We start from the raw sequence: 21,606 nt of genomic DNA, 5'->3' as shown, positions 1-21,606 counted from the left end.
GAAGGCATAACGTGTGTGAGACAGCAGTAGGCAATAAACCAAGCACAACACACTACCATCACACTACTATCACACTAGCATCACACTACTATCACACTACCATCACACTACTATCACACTACCATCACACAACTATCACACTACTATCACACTACTATCACACTACCATCACACTACTATCACACTACCATCACACTACTTCGAACCATTGAAGGTATGGCTCTATACCTAGAATGGTGGATCCTTCAGAGCCAGAGCCGTTACTCGACTGGGACTGGTACTCAGGGACGTCAAAGGAGCTGTGGGCATCACCGTCGATGGATTGGGAGATGTCCTGCAGCTCCTCCATGCCCCCGATGAAGTCCCCACACAGCGGGCTGCCCAGCACCGAATCCTCTAGGGGGGACGGAGGCCGGCAGTGGCTCTCCATGTCGACCATGACGGAGGACGGGACTAGGGGGAGGATCATTCATCAGACTGAAGAGAGAGAAACGGAGAGAGGAAGGGAGAGAAAGAGGGTTAGTAAAAGCCCCCAGTGCAGCCATTTTATATATCAAATAATTTCTGGGCAACAACTTACTATAATAGTTATCCAATAAAATTGACAAAAAAAAACAAAAATAGATTTTTTGCAAAAAACTATTTCTTAAGAAAGAATTTTGCCAAGACTATGGTCTGAGTTTTGAGGGGAAAACAGAAAACTAGCTGTGATTGGCAGAGAGGTTTGGAACTCTCTTTGTTATTGGTCTATTAACTAATTTATCTCCTGGTGATGTCACCAGCCAAGCCGAAACTCCACCCATGCAAGGTCCTGTGTAGATTGTATTTTCAGCCAGCAATTATGAAGGACACTGATAAAGAAAATCACACTTTTACAGTGTTAGTTTCATCAGTTATTGTACAGTATGATACAACAACAACAACAAAAACTTCATGTTGACTGCACTGAGCCTTTAATGGAATGTCCAGATCATAGGAAAGAGTAAACAAGAAAATCTCACTCCTGTTCTTACATCATTGCACTCTTTCCATCACCAACAAACATCGCATCAACACATGAAGTGTTAACAACACTGATACGAGTTCCTAATGAGGTGTATCCTTGAAGCCAAGGGTTGAACTGAAGCTGTTCAGCCTGGTCTCATAGACCTAACAAAGTAAATGTAAAATCTAACCCCATCCTTCACCCTTTAACCCTTTAACCTAACTCCTAAACCTAACCGTAACCTTAACCCTAATGTACTGGAATGTAGGGCCCTGTGCTGGGCTAAATTGGATGACGTGGTGGACGTTTGAGGGGTAGAACAGAGAGAAGGTATCAGACCTCATGGTTCCAGGTAGAAGCTACCCTAAGTCAAAGATCTAGGATCAGCTTATCCTCACCAAATCCTAACCTGAAATTGACCTTAGATCCGTCTGTAGGGGCACCAACCCATATATCCACACCAAAACTGGGTCAAGCTAGAGTAAAGCTCCCTGGTCAGGCCTGGTGTAGAGAGAGGGGTGTGGGTGCTGAGTATTTGCGAGGAGGGCATGGAGCAAGGAGACAGCAGCTGCTCCATCTGAGACCAACCTGCAGTAAGCTGCCAGGGCTTGATCCTATGGAGTCTAAGTCTAACCTAACAGACCCCATACAGTACTCATGTCTATTTTGTGCTCTGGTCAATGACTCTGTCTAATGGACGTGTCTAACAGTACGTGCATGTTCACGTTCAAAGATGAATTCCAGCCCCACACCTCTCAATGTATTCCAAGGTCACAGAGGAGAGAAATGCATGTTATTTCATTGAAGCATAGTGTCTAGCCGTAGGTCTAAGCTGGCACTGCAGCAGGTGTTTTGAACACAGAGAGAAAGAGACAGAGTGTTTATTTACCCAGGAGGAATAGAGCTGGCCTCTTTAACATAGTCCTCCTGCTCCCAGAGGTCTTCATTTAGAGGACATCCTGTTTCAGGACATTCACTCATCACTATGTCATTACAACACTGGGCCTCTCCATGGCAACCACAGTACCAAGTACAACAGTACCTAGGCTAGACACTGCTGTGCCAATGTAGATAATAAACAATTTGTTTCAAGAGTAACAATTGGCCCAGCGTCGTCTGGGTTAGGGGAGGGTTTGTTTCGGGGCTACACAGTGGGTGTACAGTAACATGCTATAAATGACGTCAGAGCTCAGGTTGTGTGCTTCACAGCGCTGTATGTGTTTTGACTGACAGCCGTTCTGAACTTCAGCACCACATGCGACAAGAAGCTGCCCCCATCCCTCTCGCTAATTGAGCAACTTTTGCTAATTTGTTGTTGTCTGAGTGAGGGAAAAGCTGTACATTAAGATGACAGATGATGTATTCTGAAAGATGAGACTTTGAGGATTATAATAAAAAACGCTTTGATGTCAAACAAGCTGACCAAAAACCTGTGAGTCCAAATGTGCACTTCACATTTCCATATCATAAAACTTATGTCATATACAGTGTCAACGTGTTTGATATACAGTTACATAATGACATGGTGTCATTGGGCGGTTTAAGCGGTTTAAGGCACTGCATCTCAGTGCTAGAGGTGTCACTACAGACCCTGGTTCGATTCCAGGCTGGCCGTGATTGGGAGTCATGGGGTAGGCCATCATTAAGAATTAGTTCTTAACTGACTTGCCTCGTTAAATACATTTAAAAAAATACCCTGGGTTGTTCTGAACAGAATGAGCCTGTTTGTCTATTGTGAAGAAAATGTGACGCGCAACAGACATCTGAGTTCACACATGACCCCTTTCTATTCGCACCAAAACTGAATTGCCCCGTGAAACCCTAACACTCTAAGATCATATTTAATAACTTAGCTAGTCATGTCGGCAATAGCTTTCAAACGATGCCCACCTGACCTAGATTGAGATTTATAATGGTGCGATTTATAACAATGCACAGTAATTGTGTGATAGGGTTGTGTTCCAAACAAAACAACTACAAGTGTGCTGCTCTAGTTCCTCAACGGCAGAGCTAAGAGAGCTAAAAAAAAGCACCTTATAGTTGAAGATTTCTTTGTGTCATAAAAGTGCATTGAAATTACTTAGGAACTGTGCACACTTTAGAGAGGTGTGTGTCCACTTGGAGACACCAGTTAGTCCTCTCCCTCAAACCCTTGTCATTTGTATTGTCTTATGTTGCACCTACAACACATTTTCTTATCATGTTACTGAATGTTTCAGAATATTTCCAGATTTTGTTATCAACAAATGTGGCAAAAAGTACAGTAAATGTAAAATGCACATATAATCAACAGTGTAATGTCTTGTGTCAGGTGAACTGTTGCATCCTCAACCTTGGTCTAATAATTTTCCCATAATCTCCAAACTGTTCCCTCTCAAATGCTACCATGCTTAATTGTTACCAGACTAACTGACTGACTGGTTGGCTGACTAACTGTTTGACTGTCTGACTGATTGACTAGTTAGCTGACTGACTAACTGTTTGACTATCAGACAGACTGACTGACTGACTGGTTGGTCGGTTGGCTGACTAACTAACTTTTTGACTAACAAACTGACTGACTGACTGACTGGCTGAGTGACTGGTTGAGTGACTGACTGACTGGCTGGCTGGTTAACTGTTTGACTAACAGACTGACTGACTGGTGGACTGACTGACTGGTTGGCTGACTGACTAACTGACTGGTTGAGTGACTGACTGACTGGTTGCTAACTGACTAACTGTTTGACTAACAGACTGACTGACTGACTGGCTGAGTGACTGACTAGCTGACTGGCTGGCTGGCTGACAGAGTACACACATTGGGTGTTTCTTAAAATGTTCCGAGCACACAAATTGGAGCACGGGAAGGTCAGAGTATGAGTCCAAATCAAAGTTTGCGAAACAGAGCACGGAGGGCACTATTCAAAAGTGTTCTCCGTTTGTACATTTGATGCAAGCTTCAATGGAAAGTATGCAAAGAAATATGACGCAACCACATCGAAAATGAGGCAACAATTCTTGAAATCAATGGCGGCCATTATCTGAGCTGAAGCGAGAGAAATTACACTCTGATTTCGAAATGAAATGTTGTTTATTCACATCTCATATGTTGCTTGACTACAATATTTTATCTTGATACGTTAATAAATACATACAGTACTGTGTTAATTTTGGCATGTTTATTTTGGCTAATTGGCTAGCTAACAAATAGCAAATTGACACCTATCTTGCATAATATTCATTTTAAGTAATTTTTGCCTGTTAAACTATCTGGTGATCTACATTATTACGATTCACATATAACTAGCTGATAGTTATGAAGTAAAACGGTTGCTTTGTGTTTATCTTGTTTTGTATCTATTGCCATTGTCCTGGCTGGAAGAAGGTTCAGTGAATGGGGAGGTGAAGTGTAAGGTAATACAGTAGGGGGAGTGCGAGTGCTTCTTAAATGTAATGTTTAATGCGTTCTCCACACTCACGTCCTCACAAGAACGTACTCAAGTGAATGTCGTCGGAGAACGCACTCGGAGCATGAGAGTGTGGAGCACGGTAGTATGCATATTGAGAAACACCCATTGTGTAAACAGAGACCTGTTACACAGAGACATAGACCCTGGTCACAGCTGAGCCTGCATGTTTAGTCTACTTATAGACATGACTACTGATACCATCACTGAACGCATGACCCCACCAGCAGCGGCTATGCTGTACAGTACTGCCTTTCTCCACTATGCCCTAGTCATGGCTGAATCCCAAATCACCCCCTTCCCCTTCCCCTTGCCCCTCCATTTATGTGTTCATGTGCGCCTCTGTTCATGTAAGCCTCCGCCAAAACGGAGGGAGTGAAAATTATGGAGGGTGTAGGGGCTAATTAGACCCTTTGATAGCTAGCCACTTTGACCGAGCAAGCTACGCTGCAGGCTTCAGAGCGAAGTGGTATGCCAAAATGCACGCATCATTTTGGAGTTTGCACAATTTCACAAAAAATAACGGAGCTGCGTACCGAATTCTTATATTGGTTTGTGTCTGATTTTGAGGCTTGAAACATGAAATACGTCCCAAATGAAATGCTTAACTGTTACTGAGGTTTTCAGTGCATTTGGAAAGTATTCAGACCCCTTAACTTTTTACACATTTTGTTATGTTACAGCCTTATTCTAAAATGTAGTACATTTTTCCCCCTCATCAATCTACACACAATACACCATAATGACAAAGAGAAAACAGATTTCAGATTTTTTTGCTAAATGTATTCAGACCCTTCGCTATGAGACTTGAAATTGAGCTCAGGTGCATCGTGTTTCCATTGATCATCCTTGAGATCTTTCAACAACTTGATTGCAGTCAACCTGCGCTAAATTCAATTGATTGGACATTTTTTTATTTAACCTTTATTTAACTAGGCAAGTCAGTTAAGAACAAATTCTTAATTACAATGACGGCCTACCCTGGCCAAACCTTTCCCTAACTTGGACGATGGTGGGCCAATTGTTCACCCCTTATGGGACTCCCGATCACAGCTGGTTGTGATACAGCCCCGGGATCGAACCAGGATCTGTAGTAACGCCTCTAGCACCGAGATGCAGTCCCTTAGAATGCTGCGCCACTCGGGAGACATGATTTGGAAAGTCACACCCTGTCTATATAAGGTCCCACAGTTGACAATGCATGTCAGAGCAAAAACCAAGCCATAAGGTCAAAGGAATTGTCCGTAGAGCTCTGTGACACAAGATTGTGTCGAGACAGATCTGGGGAAGGGTACCAAACAATATGTCTGCAGCATTGAAGGTTTCTAAGAACACAGTGGCCTCCATCATTCTTAAATGAAAGAAGTTTGGAACCACCAAGACACTTCCTAGAGCTGTCTGCCCGGCTAAACTATGCAATCGGGGGAGAAGGGCCTTGGTCAGGGAGGTGACCAAGAACCCGATGGTCACTCTGAAAGAGCTCCAGAGTTCCTCTCCAGAGTTCCTCTTCCTGTGGAGATGGGAGAACCTTACAAAAGTACAACCATCTTTGAAGCACACCACCAATCAGGCCTTTATGGTAGAGTGGCCAGACGTAGGCCACTCCTCAGTAAAAGGCACATGATAGCCTGCTTGGAGTTTGCCAAAAGGCACCTAAACAAGATTCTCTGGTCTGGTGAAACCAAGATTAAACTCTTTGGCCTGAATGCCAAGCATCACGTCTCGAGGAAACTTTGCACCATTCCTACGGTGAAGCATGGTGGTGGCAGCATCATGCTGTGTGGATGTTTCTCAGCTGCAGACACTGGGAGACTAGTCAGGATCGAGGCAAAGATGAACGGAGCAAAGTACAGAGAGATCCTTGATGAAAACCTGCTCCAGCGCACTCAGGACCTCAGACTGGGGTGAAGGTTCACCTTCCAATAGGACAATGACCCTAAGCACACAGCCAAGACAACGCAGGGGTGGCTTCGGGACAAGTCTCTGAATGTCCTTGAGTGGCACAGCCAGAGGCCGGACAGTTCTGGAGAGACCTGAAAATAGCTGTGCCACAACGTTCCCTATCCAACCTGACAGAGTTTGAGAGGATCTGCAGAGAAGAATGGGAGAAACTCCCCAAATACAGCTGTGCCAAGCTTGTATCCCCATACCCAAGAAGTCGAGGCTGTAATCCCTGCCAAATGTGCTTCATCAAAGTACTGAGTAAAGGGTCTGAAAACTTATGTAAATGTGATAGTTAAATTTAGTAATTTTTATCAAATTTCACAAATGTCTAAAAACCAAATTTTGCTTTGTCATTATGGGGTATTGTGTGTAGATTAATGAGGGGGAAAAACTATTTCACTAATTTTAAAATAGGGCTGTAACATAACAAAATGTGGAAAAAGTCAAGTGGTCTGAATACTTTCCGAATGCACTGTATTTCTTGTCGAAAGCCAGGTGAAATTTCCTCATTTGAATTTCATGCTTGTTTTATTATTTAATAATGTGGAACAAGAATTGCATCATTCAAGTTACAAGTGTGTTCCGAAGTTGATGGTTTTATTTGATCCCCTCACCACTCTTTAAGTCACCCTCAGAGTTGTGTTAGCAACACGGAACAATGGAGGGCCCTCCGAGCGAGTTGCTAGGGGAGAAAGGGTTGGTTTGGCATTCACAGCATGTCATCAACAGAGAAAAGGGGGTAAACAAACACATGATTAGTCACTCTATACAGATGTAGGATCTTAATTTGATCACTCTTTTGATGCTGAGAACGTGTTGTGTATTCAAGGTTTAAAACGGGTTCTAAAGTTTGTCATTTCCACTTTAAAATGTCAGACTTGATTTGCCCTAACGAAAAAGGTATCAACCTCTAAACGTTTTTCCATTAATTATAATCCACATAATAATTCACATTTCTTGTTGCTGCAGGATTATTTTGCTGCTGTAGCAAACTGTCTTAAATCAATATCCTACTGTACATCTTTACAGGCTCCCCATATCAGCCATGTATTACTTTAACCTAGGCAGACAGATGAGAGGGTGGGTGGGTCAGATGGACTGAATCAGAGCGCTGGAGTCAGATTAAGACAGGCCATAAGGGGCAAATAGAGAGAGTGAGAGTAACAGAAAAAAAGATAACATATGGAGACAGCGAGAGACAGGGCAAGGGGGGAGAGAGAGAGGGAGAGGAGGGAGAGAGACAGGGAGAGGAGGGAGAGAGAAAGGGAGAGGAGGGAGAGAGACAGAAGAGATGAGGGAGAGAGAGGGGGAGAGGAGGGAGAGAGACAGGGAGAGGAGGGAGAGAGACAGGGAGAGGAGGGAGAGAGAAAGGGAGAGGAGGGAGAGAGAGGGAGAGGAGGGAGAGAGACAGGGAGAGGAGGGAGAGAGAGGGAGAGGAGGGAGAGAGAGACAGGGAGAGGAGGGAGAGAGAGAGGGAGAGGAGGGAGAGAGACAGGGAGAGGAGGGAGAGAGAGAGGGAGAGGAGGGAGGTGGTTCCAACAGTAACAGAGCTCAAGCCCCTCCTGTGCTCGCTCAACCAAGCCTGCTGAGGAAGGCACTGCACACACTGCACCGAGGACAGGCAAGGTCATCTGTGTGCATGCATGTGTGTGTGCCTGTGTGTTTGTGTGGACATGTTTAACTATACTTGTGGGGAACAGAAGTCCACACAAGAATAGTAAACAAACAAAAATTTGACCAACTGGTGTCATTATATTAGTCTTCACAAGGCCAAATGCTATTTATAGGGCGTTTAGGGTTAAGGTAGAATTAGTGTTAGGATTAGAATTAGGGTTAGGATTAGAATTAGGGTTAGGAATTCGGGTTAGGTTTTGGGGTTAAAGTTAGAGCTTGTATTTGTATTTATTAAGGATCCCCATCAGCTTACTCTTCCTGGGGCCATCAACATTAAGGCAGTTATATACAATTAAAAAGATTACATGATATTACATTTCATAACACTTTACCCAATACATTTAGTGTGTTCCCTCAGGCCACTACTCCACTATTACATATTTACAATACAACATCCATATGTACATGTGTGTAGAGTCTTATCATGTGTATGTGTGTCTTTGCCTGTGTGTGTCTCTTTACAGTCCCTGCTGTTCCATAAGGTGTTTTTTATCTGTTTTTAAATATCATTATACTGCTTGCATCAGTTACATGATGTGGAATAGAGTTCTATGTAGTAATGGCTCTAGGTAGTACTGTGTGCCTCCCATAGTCTGTTCTGACTTGGGGATTGTGAAGAGACGTTTGGTCATGGCATGTCTTATGGGTATGCATGGGTGTCTGAGCTGTGTGCTAGTAGTTTGTCAACACTTCTTACAAAAACAAGTAGTGATGAAGTCAATCTGTCCTCCACTTTGAGCCATGAGAGATGTACATGCATGTTAGTAATGTTAGCTCTCTGTGTACATGAAACGGCCAGCCGTGCTCCACTGTTCTGAGATAATTGTAATTTTCAGGGGTCCCACTTTGTGGCACCTGACCACATGACTGAACAGTAGTCCAGGTGCGACAGAACTAGAGCCTGTAGGACCTGCCTTGTTGATGGTGTTGTTAAGAAGGTAGAGCAGTGCTTTATCATGGACAGACCTCTCCCCATCTTAGCTACTGTTGATCCAACATGTTTTGACCATGGATAGTTTAAAATCCAGGGTTACTGCAAGCAGTTTAGTCACCTCAACGTGCTCAATTTCCACATGATGTATTACAAGATTTAGTTGAGGTTTAGGGTTTAGTGAATGATTTGTCCCAAATACAATGATTTTTAGTTTTGGAAATATTTAGGACTAACTTATTCCTTGCCACCCATTCTGAAACGTATTTTATTTAATTTTTATTTCACCTTTATTTAACCAGGTAGGCTAGTTGAGAACAAGTTCTCATTTACAACTGTGACCTGGCCAAGATTAAGCAAAGCGGTTCGACACATACAACAACACAGAGTTACACATGGAGTAAAACAAACATACAGTCAATAGTACAGTATAAAAATAAGTCTATATACAATGTGAGCAAATGAGGTGACAAACTAACTGCAGCTCTTTGTTAAGTGTTGCAGTGATTTCACCCACTGTAGTAGCTGACGTGTATAGTGTTGAGTCATCTGCATACATAGACACACTGGCTTTACTCAACGCGAGTGGTATGTCATTAGTAAAGATTAGGGTTAGAGTTAGGTTTATGGTTAGGGTTCAGGGAAAATAGGATTTTGAATGGTAAATTGCGTGTCCCCACAAGGATAGTTAAACAATACTGTATATTAGGGTTAGGAATGTGAGGGGGAGGGGAGGGCTCAGCTCTATCCCCGGGGGACTGACAAAAGGACTTCTCCCGTCAGCTACTGAGATCGCCATGACAATGTCATGAAAATTCCGGCACACAGATCATGTTCAAAATCGTGAGGAGACAACAATCTACTACCACTGGTTCCATTTGCTCTCCAATATGATGTATAAATGAGTCTCAGGAAGGTGTATTAGCAACATGATAATAAACAGAGAACAGAGGAAGTGTAAGCCCACATGCAGTCTGGTTGGCCTAATAACCCTGCTCTAGTATCATCACTGAGCAGGCAGAATGCCCGACCGCTGCGTGAGTCCTCTCACTCTCTCATGCTGGGGGCGATCTGCTATAAGGACATGTTCTAAACATGTCACAGGCATGCAGACTGCAGACAGGCTCTCTCTTCCATGGGATGGGTGTGTATGTAGCGGAGGTCTTCTAGCCTGAGCTGTGTGAAGTCATTGTTGCCTTTGAACCATAGTAGAGGCAAGCTGAGCTTTTGTGGTTCAGCTGTATTATTGCCGGTTGTCTCAGAGTGAATTGCTGCTGGGATATTAAACCCTGGAACAGGAGGTTATGCACACTATCTATAGACACCCACAGCGACCCACAGCTACACATAAGTACACAGCGACCCACAGCTACACTCTAAGACAGGTGACCAGAATGGATGCATGTACTGAAATACAGGCATTAACCAGTCTGAGCCAATACTGATGTAGGACTAAGACAGCCCGGGGTTTAGGTTCCCCTAAGGAGGAAATAGAACAGCAGTCTGATAGTTAAGAACATGATAACAACGCTGGCAGCAGATCAAGACAGGGGTGTGTATAGGCGTGTTTGCTGCAGGTAGAACTCAACTGAACACACAGTAACATATTGCTGGCCCAGAAAACCAAGAATTCAATGGTAGACAATCACCTTATCAAATCATGCTGGTCTAATTCTCATTGAATACAAAATATGTCTCAAATACAATACATGGCATATTCTGAAAGAAAGCATAGCAGTAATCTCATACCAGTATAAACCAATCACAAAGTACACAACCCCTTCCATTCCTGATCCCAACACACAACGTCTCCATTCCCGGCCCTCGTCTTTGACTAAATGCCATGTCGATGAGTGTGTCTATGTGAATGACTATGTGTGACTGGGGTTGTGTGTGTGTACGTGTGTGTGTGTGTGTGTGTGTGTGTGTGTGTGTGTGTGTGTGTGTGTGTGTGTGTGTGTGTGTGTGTGTGTGTGTATGCACATGTGTGCAAGCAAAGCTAGCATTAATGTTTAGAGACAGGGCTGTCCTCACCAACCCACTACACTGAAGAATATATGGAGAGATAGGGCTGGCCTCACCAACCCACTACACTGAAGAATATATGGAGAGATAGGGCTGGCCTCACCAACCCACTACACTGAAGAATATATGGAGAGATAGGGCTGGCCTCACCAATCCACTACACTGAAGGATATATGTGGCGATAGGGCTGGCCTCACCAACCCACTACACTGAGGGATATATGTGGCGATAGGGCTGGCCTCACCAACCCACTACACTGAAGGATATATGGGGAGATAGGGCTGGCCTCACCAACCCACTACACTGAGGGATATATGGGGAGATAGGGCTGGCCTCACCAACCCACTACACTGAGGGATATATGTGGCGATAGGGCTGGCCTCACCAACCCACTACACTGAGGGATATTTGGGGAGATAGGGCTGGCCTCACCAACCCACTATACTGAGGGATATATGGGGAGATAGGGCTGGCTGATAGAAAAGCGGAGCTTTGGCCAGCCCTATTTCCTATATAGTGCAGGTGTATAAATGAGTATTGACCAGGGCCCACATAGGGCTCTGCTTAAAAGTAGTACACTTTGTAGGGAATAGGGTGCCATTTCGGACGCACACAATGGATTTGCAGTGTTTTCTTTAAAGGTCTTGGAGTTGAACCGTGCCCAATGAACAAACAGCAGAGTGGTCCTTATCTGAGCCCAGTGATACGCCGGCTGCTTAGCACCCTGCCATCTCTAAGGAGACCGGTCAAAGGGCAGGGTACTGGGTAAGGTGATGGACACTGCACTGGCTGGGGTGATTTTCTTTCTGCTGGAGTTGAGTAAGTTTAGGATGGGGTCATCCATGTGGTGTGATATCTAAAGGCTCAAACATACCACTAATGGGTTGTTTATCTAACCCATGTCAAGGACAGGACAGTTTATTGAACATGAACATAAACTCAGTGCTCTGCTAAATGGGGTCTGTGTCAAAGGGAGGCAGTAGTAGACAGTAGCAGCCAGGTTACTGGGACACCACTATCTGTGACCATGATACACTTCACTGCATTTAAACTGTCATTTCATCTGCTGGAGTCATAAGGAGTAAGCAACATAATGTGCTGAAGTCATTTCTTTCCCAACAATTTTCATTTCCAAACAGAATAAAATTAGACCTGTCATTTGCATGAGATATTTACTTTGCTTGCTTCATTTGATGAGGGGCCAGGATTTGGGTCAGACCATTATAGTTAGTCAAGATGTGCCGTTGCCTCTCCTTACGACCAATTGTAATGTGCAGTCAGCTGCTGGTGCATAGAAGCACTGGGAAAGAAAACATTACATCGAACGTTACATAAACTCCTCCACTGGACTTGAGTTGCCAGCAGGTCCAGTGTCAGACTGATAACAACGCTCACACTACAAGAGGTGAGAGAGAGGGAGGGAGAGGTCATGGGCAAACAGGTCCTACTTATGATGCATCCACATCGGTGCAGATGTGGTGTGGTTAGTGACACGGGGTGACATTTAATGGGGTAATTGTTACATGGGGTAACAACACACCTACACACACACACACACACACACACACACACACACACACACACACACACAACACACACACACACAGCCTTTCTTTCACCCTTTCTCCCCCTGTATTTACCCCTTTCTTTCACCCTTTCTCCCCCTGTATTTACCCCTTTCTTTCACCCTTTCTCCCCCTGTATTTACCCCTTTCTTTCACTCTCTCTCTCTCTGTTGCTCCAATAAGCACTTAACAACAACTTAAGCCACAGTACACCTCAGCTCTGTTCCAAATTCTTGGCTGCTGCCATGCCGAGCTTACTTCCAAATCAGTCAGCAGGATCCGACACAAAGCACCGTTAAAAAACACTCAGTCCAAAATGTACATTACATTTCAGAGTGGGAAAACCAATCTATCCAAGCTGTTTTATCCACTGGACATCTGGAGGACTAGCTGAAGAGGAAGGAATTATATCTGTGCAGCACAGGCAGTCTCTATGCACTATATTCTCCAGAAAGAGCAGTACAATAGCCACAGAAGGCCAAATATCAAAACCATAATACACTATTGCCCACATCCACACAAGTCACTTACTGTAAAGTAGGTTTATATGATCTGTTTACAACGTTCACTGTTTACTACTTCCTCTGTCTTTACGGATTATATCCCCTCTCCCAGATACACAGCTGGAAGAGAGGCGGACAAGACAAGTGCACATACCTCCTCCCCTGCCCAGTTGAGAGACGTGCAGGAACGTGTCCCTCCCTTCCCCTAACCAGATGCTGTCCCCACTGTGCCAAGCTGCTCAGGCCTGGAAACAGTGGCACAGGAGGGTCAGGGCAGACAATGTCCCCATATCTATGTACCAGGATCACCCGTCTGTGCCCATGCGGATTGGGTTGGCAGGACTCCTGGCTAGCAGCTGCCAGCCAAACTTCATCAGCCGTCTGATTGATGAGGATGGAGTAGCATATTTAACACGGATAAGAACGCTTTACGGTAAAGCTTAGCATTTGACTGATAATGATGGGGCAAGTTGTGCAAAGCGAAGGAAAGTGAGGAGGGAACATAGTTTGCTGTCCTTGCATGAAGGGCAGCATTCGGTGAAGGTCATCTTCATACTGTGGAGCGTGTGAATGATGGTCACTGGTCACACATTTAAAGCAAGCTCACCTCATTCTTTCTTGCTTGTTCAATGCCTTAAAACACAGCCGACAGGGGTAAAACAATAGCAGACACACCACAATGAGCTTTTCTGACAGCATGTGCATGAAAACAAACAGGGGGCTTAGGACGGAACAAGGTTCCACCTCGATCGCTGCGTGACTTCTGTCTGTTTCTGAAGTAAATACTACCATAAGGACAAACATTGGGAGATGGACGTTGAGAGCACTTCTCCCTGCTAGATCAGCTGTGTGGGTCCTGTTACATTTTCCAGCATGACATTGGAATCCTGTACTCCCCCGGTGTGGCTGCCAAGTCAGCCTACATGTTTGTTGGGTTGGGAGTTAGGCATGCAGCGGAAAGCAGAGCGGTACAGTAGTGTTTGACAAAATTGCACTACCCAAAAGACACTCTTCGTGGAATGAGACAGCTTCCGTTTGCTACACACTGTTACAGCTAATGTTGCAGCCTGAGGGATTTGTGATAGTTTAGGTTGCCCCTACTCACTGGTTCACTAACCGTAACGGTTGGAGTTGACAAACTGTTCCTGGGCCAGCCTAATTTCACACTTCAACACGCTAACAGTGTGTGTGCCTCTCAAACACACATAAACTACAATTTTGTCACCTAATTCATTCTATTTATTCTGAACAGCATTCATTTGCCAAGTAAGTGTCAAGATTATTTTAACTGCAACAGTTTCCGTTTATATACACTACCGTTCAACAGTTTGGGGTCACATAGAAATGTCCTTGTTTTTGAAAGAAAAGCTAATTTTTTGTCCATTAAAATAACATCAACTTGATCAAAAATACAGTATAGACATTGTTAATGTTGTAAATGACTATTGTAGCTGGAAAGGGAAGATTTTTAATGGAATATCTACATAGGTGTACAGAGGCCCATTATCAGCAACCATCACTCCTGTGTTCTAATGGCACGTTGTGTTAGCTAATCCTGTCACGTCCTGACCTTAGTTCCTTTTTTATGTCTCTATTTTAGTTTGGTCAGGGCGTGAGTTAGGGTGGGCATTCTATGTTTGTTCTGTGTGTTATAGTTCTATGTGTTTGGCCTGGTATGGTTCCCAATCAGAGGCAGCTGTCAATCGTTGTCTTTGATTGAGAACCATACTTAGGCAGCCTGTTTTCCCACTATGGGTTGTGGGTAGTTGTTTTCTGTGTCTGTGTTTTCCCCATACAGAACTGTTTCGATTTTCGTTTGTTATTTTGTGTTCAGTTGTAATAAATTTAACATGGACACGTACCACGCTGCATTTTGGTCCGATCTTGACTACTCTTCCTCAGACGAAGAGGACAATCGTTACAAATCCAAGTTTATCATTTTAAAAGGCTAATTGATAATTAGAAAACCCTTTTGCAATTATGTTAGCACAGCTGAAAACTGTTGTTCTGATTAAAGAAGCAATAAAACTGGCCTTCTTTAGACTAATTGCGAGTATCTGGAGCATCAGCATTTGTGGGTTCGATTACAGGATCAAAATGGCTACAAACAAAGACCTTTTTCTGAAACTTGTCAGTCTATTCTTGTTCTGAGAAATGAAGGCTATTCCATGCGAGAAATTGCCAAGAAACTGAAGATCTCGTACAATGCTGTGTAATACTCCCTTCACAGAACAGCACAAACTGGTCCTAACCAGAATAGAAATAGGAGTGGGAAGCCCCGGTGCACAACTGAGCAAGAGGACAAGACTAGTTTGAGAAACAAATGCCTCACAAGTCCTCCACTGGCAGCTTCTTTAAATAGTACCCGCAAAACACCAGTCTCAACGTCAACAGTGAAGAGGTGACTCCTGGATTGTCGCCTTCAAGGCAGAGTTCCTCTGTCCAGTGTCTGTGTTCTTTTGACCATCTTAATCTTTTCTTTTTATTGGCTAGTCTGAGATATGGCTTTTTCTTTGCTTTCCGCATAGAAGGCCAGCATCTCGGAGTTGCCTCTTCACTGTTGACGTTGAGACTGGTGTTACGTTACAGCCTTATTCTTAAATGGATTACATTTTGTTTGTGTGCATCTGTATGTTGTCATTTGTGTGTGGATGGTTTGTGTTGTAAAAAAAAAGGTTCATAAAATGTAGATGTTTATTTTTTTGAACAAACGCAGATTCATTGAAAATTCCCTTACAGGCCTTGAGATGGTGGCGGTGGTTAAATGGGTTGCTAACTGTTCATTCTTTTCAGCAAAGACATATGTAATAGTTCCACATAGTTGCCCCTGGGCCTGTTTGATGAGCAGGCACTCTCATCGTTGCCACGTAATGCCAACTCCTGTTTATCTACGTAGGTAGCATGATGTAGCATTAATTAGCTAGGTCTTACAAAATCTCACAGTTCTCTTTTACCTTTGCATTGTGCATACTGACGTTCAATCTCTGTTGTTCATTCAATGCCAGATCTATCTTAAGAGCTATATGGCTTTGGATGTGAGACACAGATTCTTCATGCTTGTTGAGTGCTGTAGGCAAGTTGTCCAAGTCGCAGTAACCAGATGTTGTCCACACGCTGTCACTGGTGGAGAACAGCAGGCAGGGGAAGAGTTGGCTGCTAGCAGCTCTGCCACAGAGACAGTTTTTTTGTTGATACCACTCAGATTGAAATTATCATGTTATTTCTGTCCCTTCCTTTGATGTTGGTCCCTAAACTCAGGTGTTGGTCTTCCTTATCACCCCGTTTCGCTAGAAAATCCAACTTTGGAAACTGTTTCAGATGCAATATTTCAGCCATCCTGATCAGCTTACTTTAGCTAGCAGTAAAACGAACGTAACTGTGAAAAGGCTGCAGATGTGACGTGTGACGTTCTCAGGCAGGAGTATTATTCGAGTGCAATGAAAATTAAGGGGACATATTGACACATGAAAGGCAGCGAAGCTGGCAGTATAGGGTAGAAACACGCATGCGCAAGTCATGTCAATGCCTTGAGTTTGGAGTTTGAAGGGCGGGAAAAGGGCACACGTTGAGGCTGACTTTCCCCTAGCATCCTTGCGCATTTTGTACCAGATCTCCACAAATGTTCTTTCATTTTTACAGGGTAGGCACTGCCTACCCTCCCTACCCTGACCAGACATCACTACTCCAGGACTTCCCACTGGACACAGACGTCTATTCAGCGTCTATTCCACATTGGTTAAAACGTAATTTCATAGAAATGATATGGAAACAACGTTTATTCAACCAGTGTGTGCCCAATGAGAGATACCATGTGTTTTACCCTCGGAATGTCCTCTGAAACCACAGCCTTCATCTTCACCACCAGGTTCCCTTAGGAATGCATCCCAAATGGTACCATATTCCCTTAATGGTGCACTACCCTATGGGCCCTGCACAACAGTAGTGCACTGCAAAGGGAATAGGGGGCCATTTTTGAGGAAGCCTAGATCTTCCATGGTAAAATCCCTCAGTCCCATCTATAGGATTGGGTCACAGACAGACTTACTGTAAGCTGCTCTGGACAGGAGCTTGTCTGAGCTAAGGATGGGGAGGAGCCATCACCATCATCATGGCCCATTGATGTCAGCTGACTGACTGTCAGGGTACTTTGAACCCCAAGGGGCTTAAATCTATGGGTGCCGGATTGGACTGGTTTGCCTATGATGCTTGTGATGGGCTCACTTGAGTGTCTCTTTCTCGCTATCTCTTTGCTCTGTAGTGTTGGAGTCGGGGTCTACTGTATCTGTCAGAGCGGGGTGTATGTGGCCGAAAGGGTGGGAGGTGGGGTTTAGGCATCCATGTGGCTGGTGAGTCGGAGGTGGAGGTGGGAGTGGGGTTGGGCTCGGCCACGTCTCGCTACGTGAGGCCCGTCTAGAGAAGTCAGTCACCTAGTTTCAGCCTCTTCTGCTCTAGTAATGTCTGATTCCATTACTGGGTAAAGCCCTGACCAATCTTCATAGGTGTTCCGCCGTAGACGTTCTACTGTAGAGCCCCACTATAAAGCCCCACTGACCAGCTCAGAGTGCCACTGCAGCCTGTTCAGTTGATTGGATGAGCCTAGGTGTAAGTGGAAATTATTCATCAACACTATGCTGTGGAGAAGGGCTGTTCCTGCTACAGTGCATTCGGAAAGTATTCAGACCCCTTGACTGTTTCCACATTTTGTGACATTTCAGCCCTTTTCTAAAATGTATTAAAATATTTTTTTCCCTCAGCAATCTACTAAAAAACAGAAATACCTTATTTACATAATCAATCAATCAATCAAATGTATTTATGAAGCCCTTTTTATATCAGCCGATGTCACATTGTGCTGTACAGAAACCCAGCCTAAGTATTCAGCCCCTTTGCTATGAGACTCGAAATTGAGCTCAGGTGCATCCTGTTTCCATTGATCATCCTTGACGTGATTGCAGTCCATCTGATAAATTCAATTGATTGGACATGACTTGGAAAGGCACACACCTGTCTACATAAAGTCCCCCAGTTGACAGTGCATGTCAGAGCAAAAACCAAGCCATGAGGTCAAATGCATTGTCCATAGAGCTCAGAGACTTTTGTATCGAGGCACAGATCTGGGGAAGGGTACCAAAAAATATCTGCAGCATTGGAATTCCCCAAGAACCCAGTGACCTCCATCATTCTAAAAAATGAGAATGCACACAAACATCCACAACATCACACCTAGACCCACCTGCTCACACCCCCTTCTCCAGTGCCTAAAGTACATCACTCTCCGTCACATGGCCTCCTTTTGTTTCTGCACTTTCAACACAAAGCTGTCATCAAGACAAAGGGTGGCTATTTGAAGAGTCTCAAATATGAAATATATTTTCATTTGTTTAACACTTTTTTCTTACTACATGATTCCATATGTGTTATTTCATAGTTTTTATGTCTTCACTATTATTCTACAATGTAGAAAATAGTACAAATAAAGAAAAACCTTTGAATGAGTAGGTGTTCTTAAACTTTTGACCGGTAGTATATATCTCAATCAGTAGCGCTGACTACTAGGCATGTTGTGTGTATAGTGCTGTCTACATGTAAGCCTACTTGCTGGCATTTGGGCTGCTGTCTGTAGTGCTGAAAGTCCCCTGTTCGTGCAGGGCACAAGCTATTAGGGCCTGTGAATGTGTGTCTAATATTTGCGTTGCCTATCTGCTGCTGTTTGATGATTGGTTGTGGTTGTTTGATGGTTATCTTTATGATCCTGTCGTACTGATAAACACAGTAGAAAAAAATCCACTTTATGAGTGTGTGTGCGTGCGAGTGAGAGAAGGGGATAGAAAGAGCCTACCCGGCATCAGACCTTACCCGGCATCAGACCTTACCGGGCATCAGACCATACCCAGCATCAGACCTTACCGGGCATCAGATCTTACCGGGCATCAGACCTTACCCGGCATCAGACCTTACCCGGCATTAGACCTTACCCGGCATCAGACCTTACCGGGCATCAGACCTTACCGGGCATCAGACCATACCCGGCATCAGACCTTACCGGGCATCAGATCTTACCGGGCATCAGACCTTACCGGGCATCAGACCTTACCCGGCATCAGACCTTACCCGGCATCAGACCTTACCGGGCATCAGACCTTACCCGGCATCAGACCTTACCCGGCATCAGACCTTACCCGGCATCAGACCTTACCCGGCATTAGACCTTACCCGGCATCAGACCTTACCGGGCATCAGACCTTACCCGGCATCAGACTTTACCGGGCATCAGATCTTACCGGGCATCAGACCTTACCGGGCATCAGACCTTACCCGGCATCAGTTCTTACCCGGCATCAGACCTTACCGGGCATCAGACCTTACCGGGCATCAGATCTTACCCGGCATCAGATCTTACGGGGCATCAGACCTAACCCGGCATCAGATCTTACCGGGCATCAGACCTTACCCGGCATCAGATCTTACCGGGCATTAGATCTTACCCGGCATCAGATCTTACCGGGCATTAGATCTTAGCCGGCATCAGTTCTTACCCGGCATCAGACCTTACCCGGCATCAGATCTTACCGGCATCAGATCTTACCGGGCATCAGACCTTACCCGGCATCAGATCTTACCGGGCATCAGACCTTACCCGGCATCAGATCTTACCGGCATCAGATCTTACCGGGCATCAGACCTTACCCGGTATCAGACCTTACCCGGCATCAGATCTTCCCGGGCATCAGATCTTACCGGGCATCAGGCCTTACCCGGCATCAGATCTTACCGGGCATCAGTCCTTACCCGGCATCAGACCTTACCCGGCATCAGACCTTACCCGGCATCAGATCTTACCGGGCATCAGACCTTACCCGGCATCAGATCTTACCGGGCATCAGACCTTACCCGGCATCAGTTCTTACCCGGCATCAGACCTTACCGGGCATCAGACCTTACCCGGCATCAGACCTTACCGGGCATCAGACCTTACCGCACACTACTGCTCTGGAGCTAATCCAATGGTTACTAGAGAGAGAGAGATCACTCATGCACAGACAGAGAAGTACATAGATACACATACACATATGTACAAACAAGTGCACACATGTGCATGAACGCATGCACGTACACACACACACACACACACACACACACACACACACACACGCCTCAACACATACACACGCTCATACGCCTCAACACATACACACGCTCATACGCCTCAACACACCCACACGCTCACACGCCTCAACACATACACACGCTCATACGCCTCAACACATACACACGCTCATACGCCTCAACACACCCACACGCTCATACGCCTCAACACATACACACGCTCACACGCCTCAACACATACACACGCTCATACGCCTCAACACATACACACGCTCATACACCTCAACACATACACACGCTCATACACCTCAACACATACACACGCTCATACACCTCAACCCATACACACGCTCATACGCCTCAACACATACACACGCTCACACGCCTCAACACATACACACGCTCACACGCCTCAACACATACACACGCTCATACGCCTCAACACACCCACATGCTCACACGCCTCTACACATACACACGCTCATACGCCTCAACATATACACACGCTCACACGCCTCAACACATACACACGCTCATACGCCTCAACACATACACACGCTCATACGCCTCAACACATACACACGCTCATACGCCTCAACACATATTTCTCTTCAGAAATGACTCTCCACTGTCTCAACAAAGTCACCTAACGAACATGCATACCAGGCTTCCGAAAGAGGATTCTTGTTGCAAACCTACTGACAACATGTTCTTTATGGACTCACAGAGAAAGACCGGTGATAAATGTAAGAAAGAACACAGTTAAGAGGAAACCGGAAAGTCCTGTTTGAGGTGAAAAGAGAAATCCCTCCCCTCTGTCTCTCTTTCTTTCTGTCTGTCTCTTTCTTCCTCTGTGTCCTTGTCTCTATGCAGCTGTCTAAAGCAGCCAAGCACAATCTGATTACAGGTCTCAGGTTCCTAGAGTAGAGACAAGTCTCTCACAGTGCAGCCAAGCCACATAGAAACAGACTGCCTAAGGACAGAGCAGGAGAAGTCTCCCATAGATCTTTAGGAATAGACTAAACATGTACAACACATGGTTAGGAAGGGACTGAGTCCCGAGATTGTGGGTCATAGACATTATGTAGGAACTATTCATCTGCAGTGTTTCTAAACCATATCTCTGTGGAGTGTGATGTGAAGTTGCATGAAAAGCTCTGATGAGAAACTATACCTTTTTGAAAACTAAAGAAGATCCATTGGGTTCTTTCAGTGCGGTACCAAGTCAATGTGCAGGGGTACAGGTTAGTCGAGCCTTTTGGACCTAAACTTGGTGCTTCAGTACCGCTTGCCGAGCGGTTGCAGAGAGAACAGTCTATTACTTGGGTAACTGGAATCTTAAAAAAAAAATTGGGGCCTTCCTCTGACACGCATAGTAAATAAGTCCTGGATGGCAGGAAGCTTGGCCCCAGGTGATGTATTG

The 21,606-nt window shown here is 44.8% G+C and overlaps 1 protein-coding gene across 2 annotated transcripts in view; it reads right to left on the bottom strand.

Annotated features, from left to right (window-relative positions):
• Window positions 1-21,606, bottom strand: part of LOC139406498 (peroxisome proliferator-activated receptor alpha-like) — a 57,390-nt gene that overhangs the window by 31,664 nt on the left and 4,120 nt on the right. For both annotated transcript variants that reach the window (XM_071149149.1, XM_071149150.1), the window contains exon 2: window positions 229-477. In XM_071149149.1, the coding sequence (XP_071005250.1) occupies window positions 229-469 (241 nt within the window). In that variant the 5' untranslated portion in view covers window positions 470-477. The remainder of the gene's footprint in view (window positions 1-228; window positions 478-21,606) is intronic.

This window comes from Oncorhynchus clarkii, chromosome 4 (genome assembly GCF_045791955.1).
Source record: "Oncorhynchus clarkii lewisi isolate Uvic-CL-2024 chromosome 4, UVic_Ocla_1.0, whole genome shotgun sequence".
Classification (NCBI taxonomy): Eukaryota; Metazoa; Chordata; class Actinopteri; order Salmoniformes; family Salmonidae; genus Oncorhynchus; species Oncorhynchus clarkii.
This window is presented reverse-complemented; position numbering and strand designations above follow the sequence as displayed.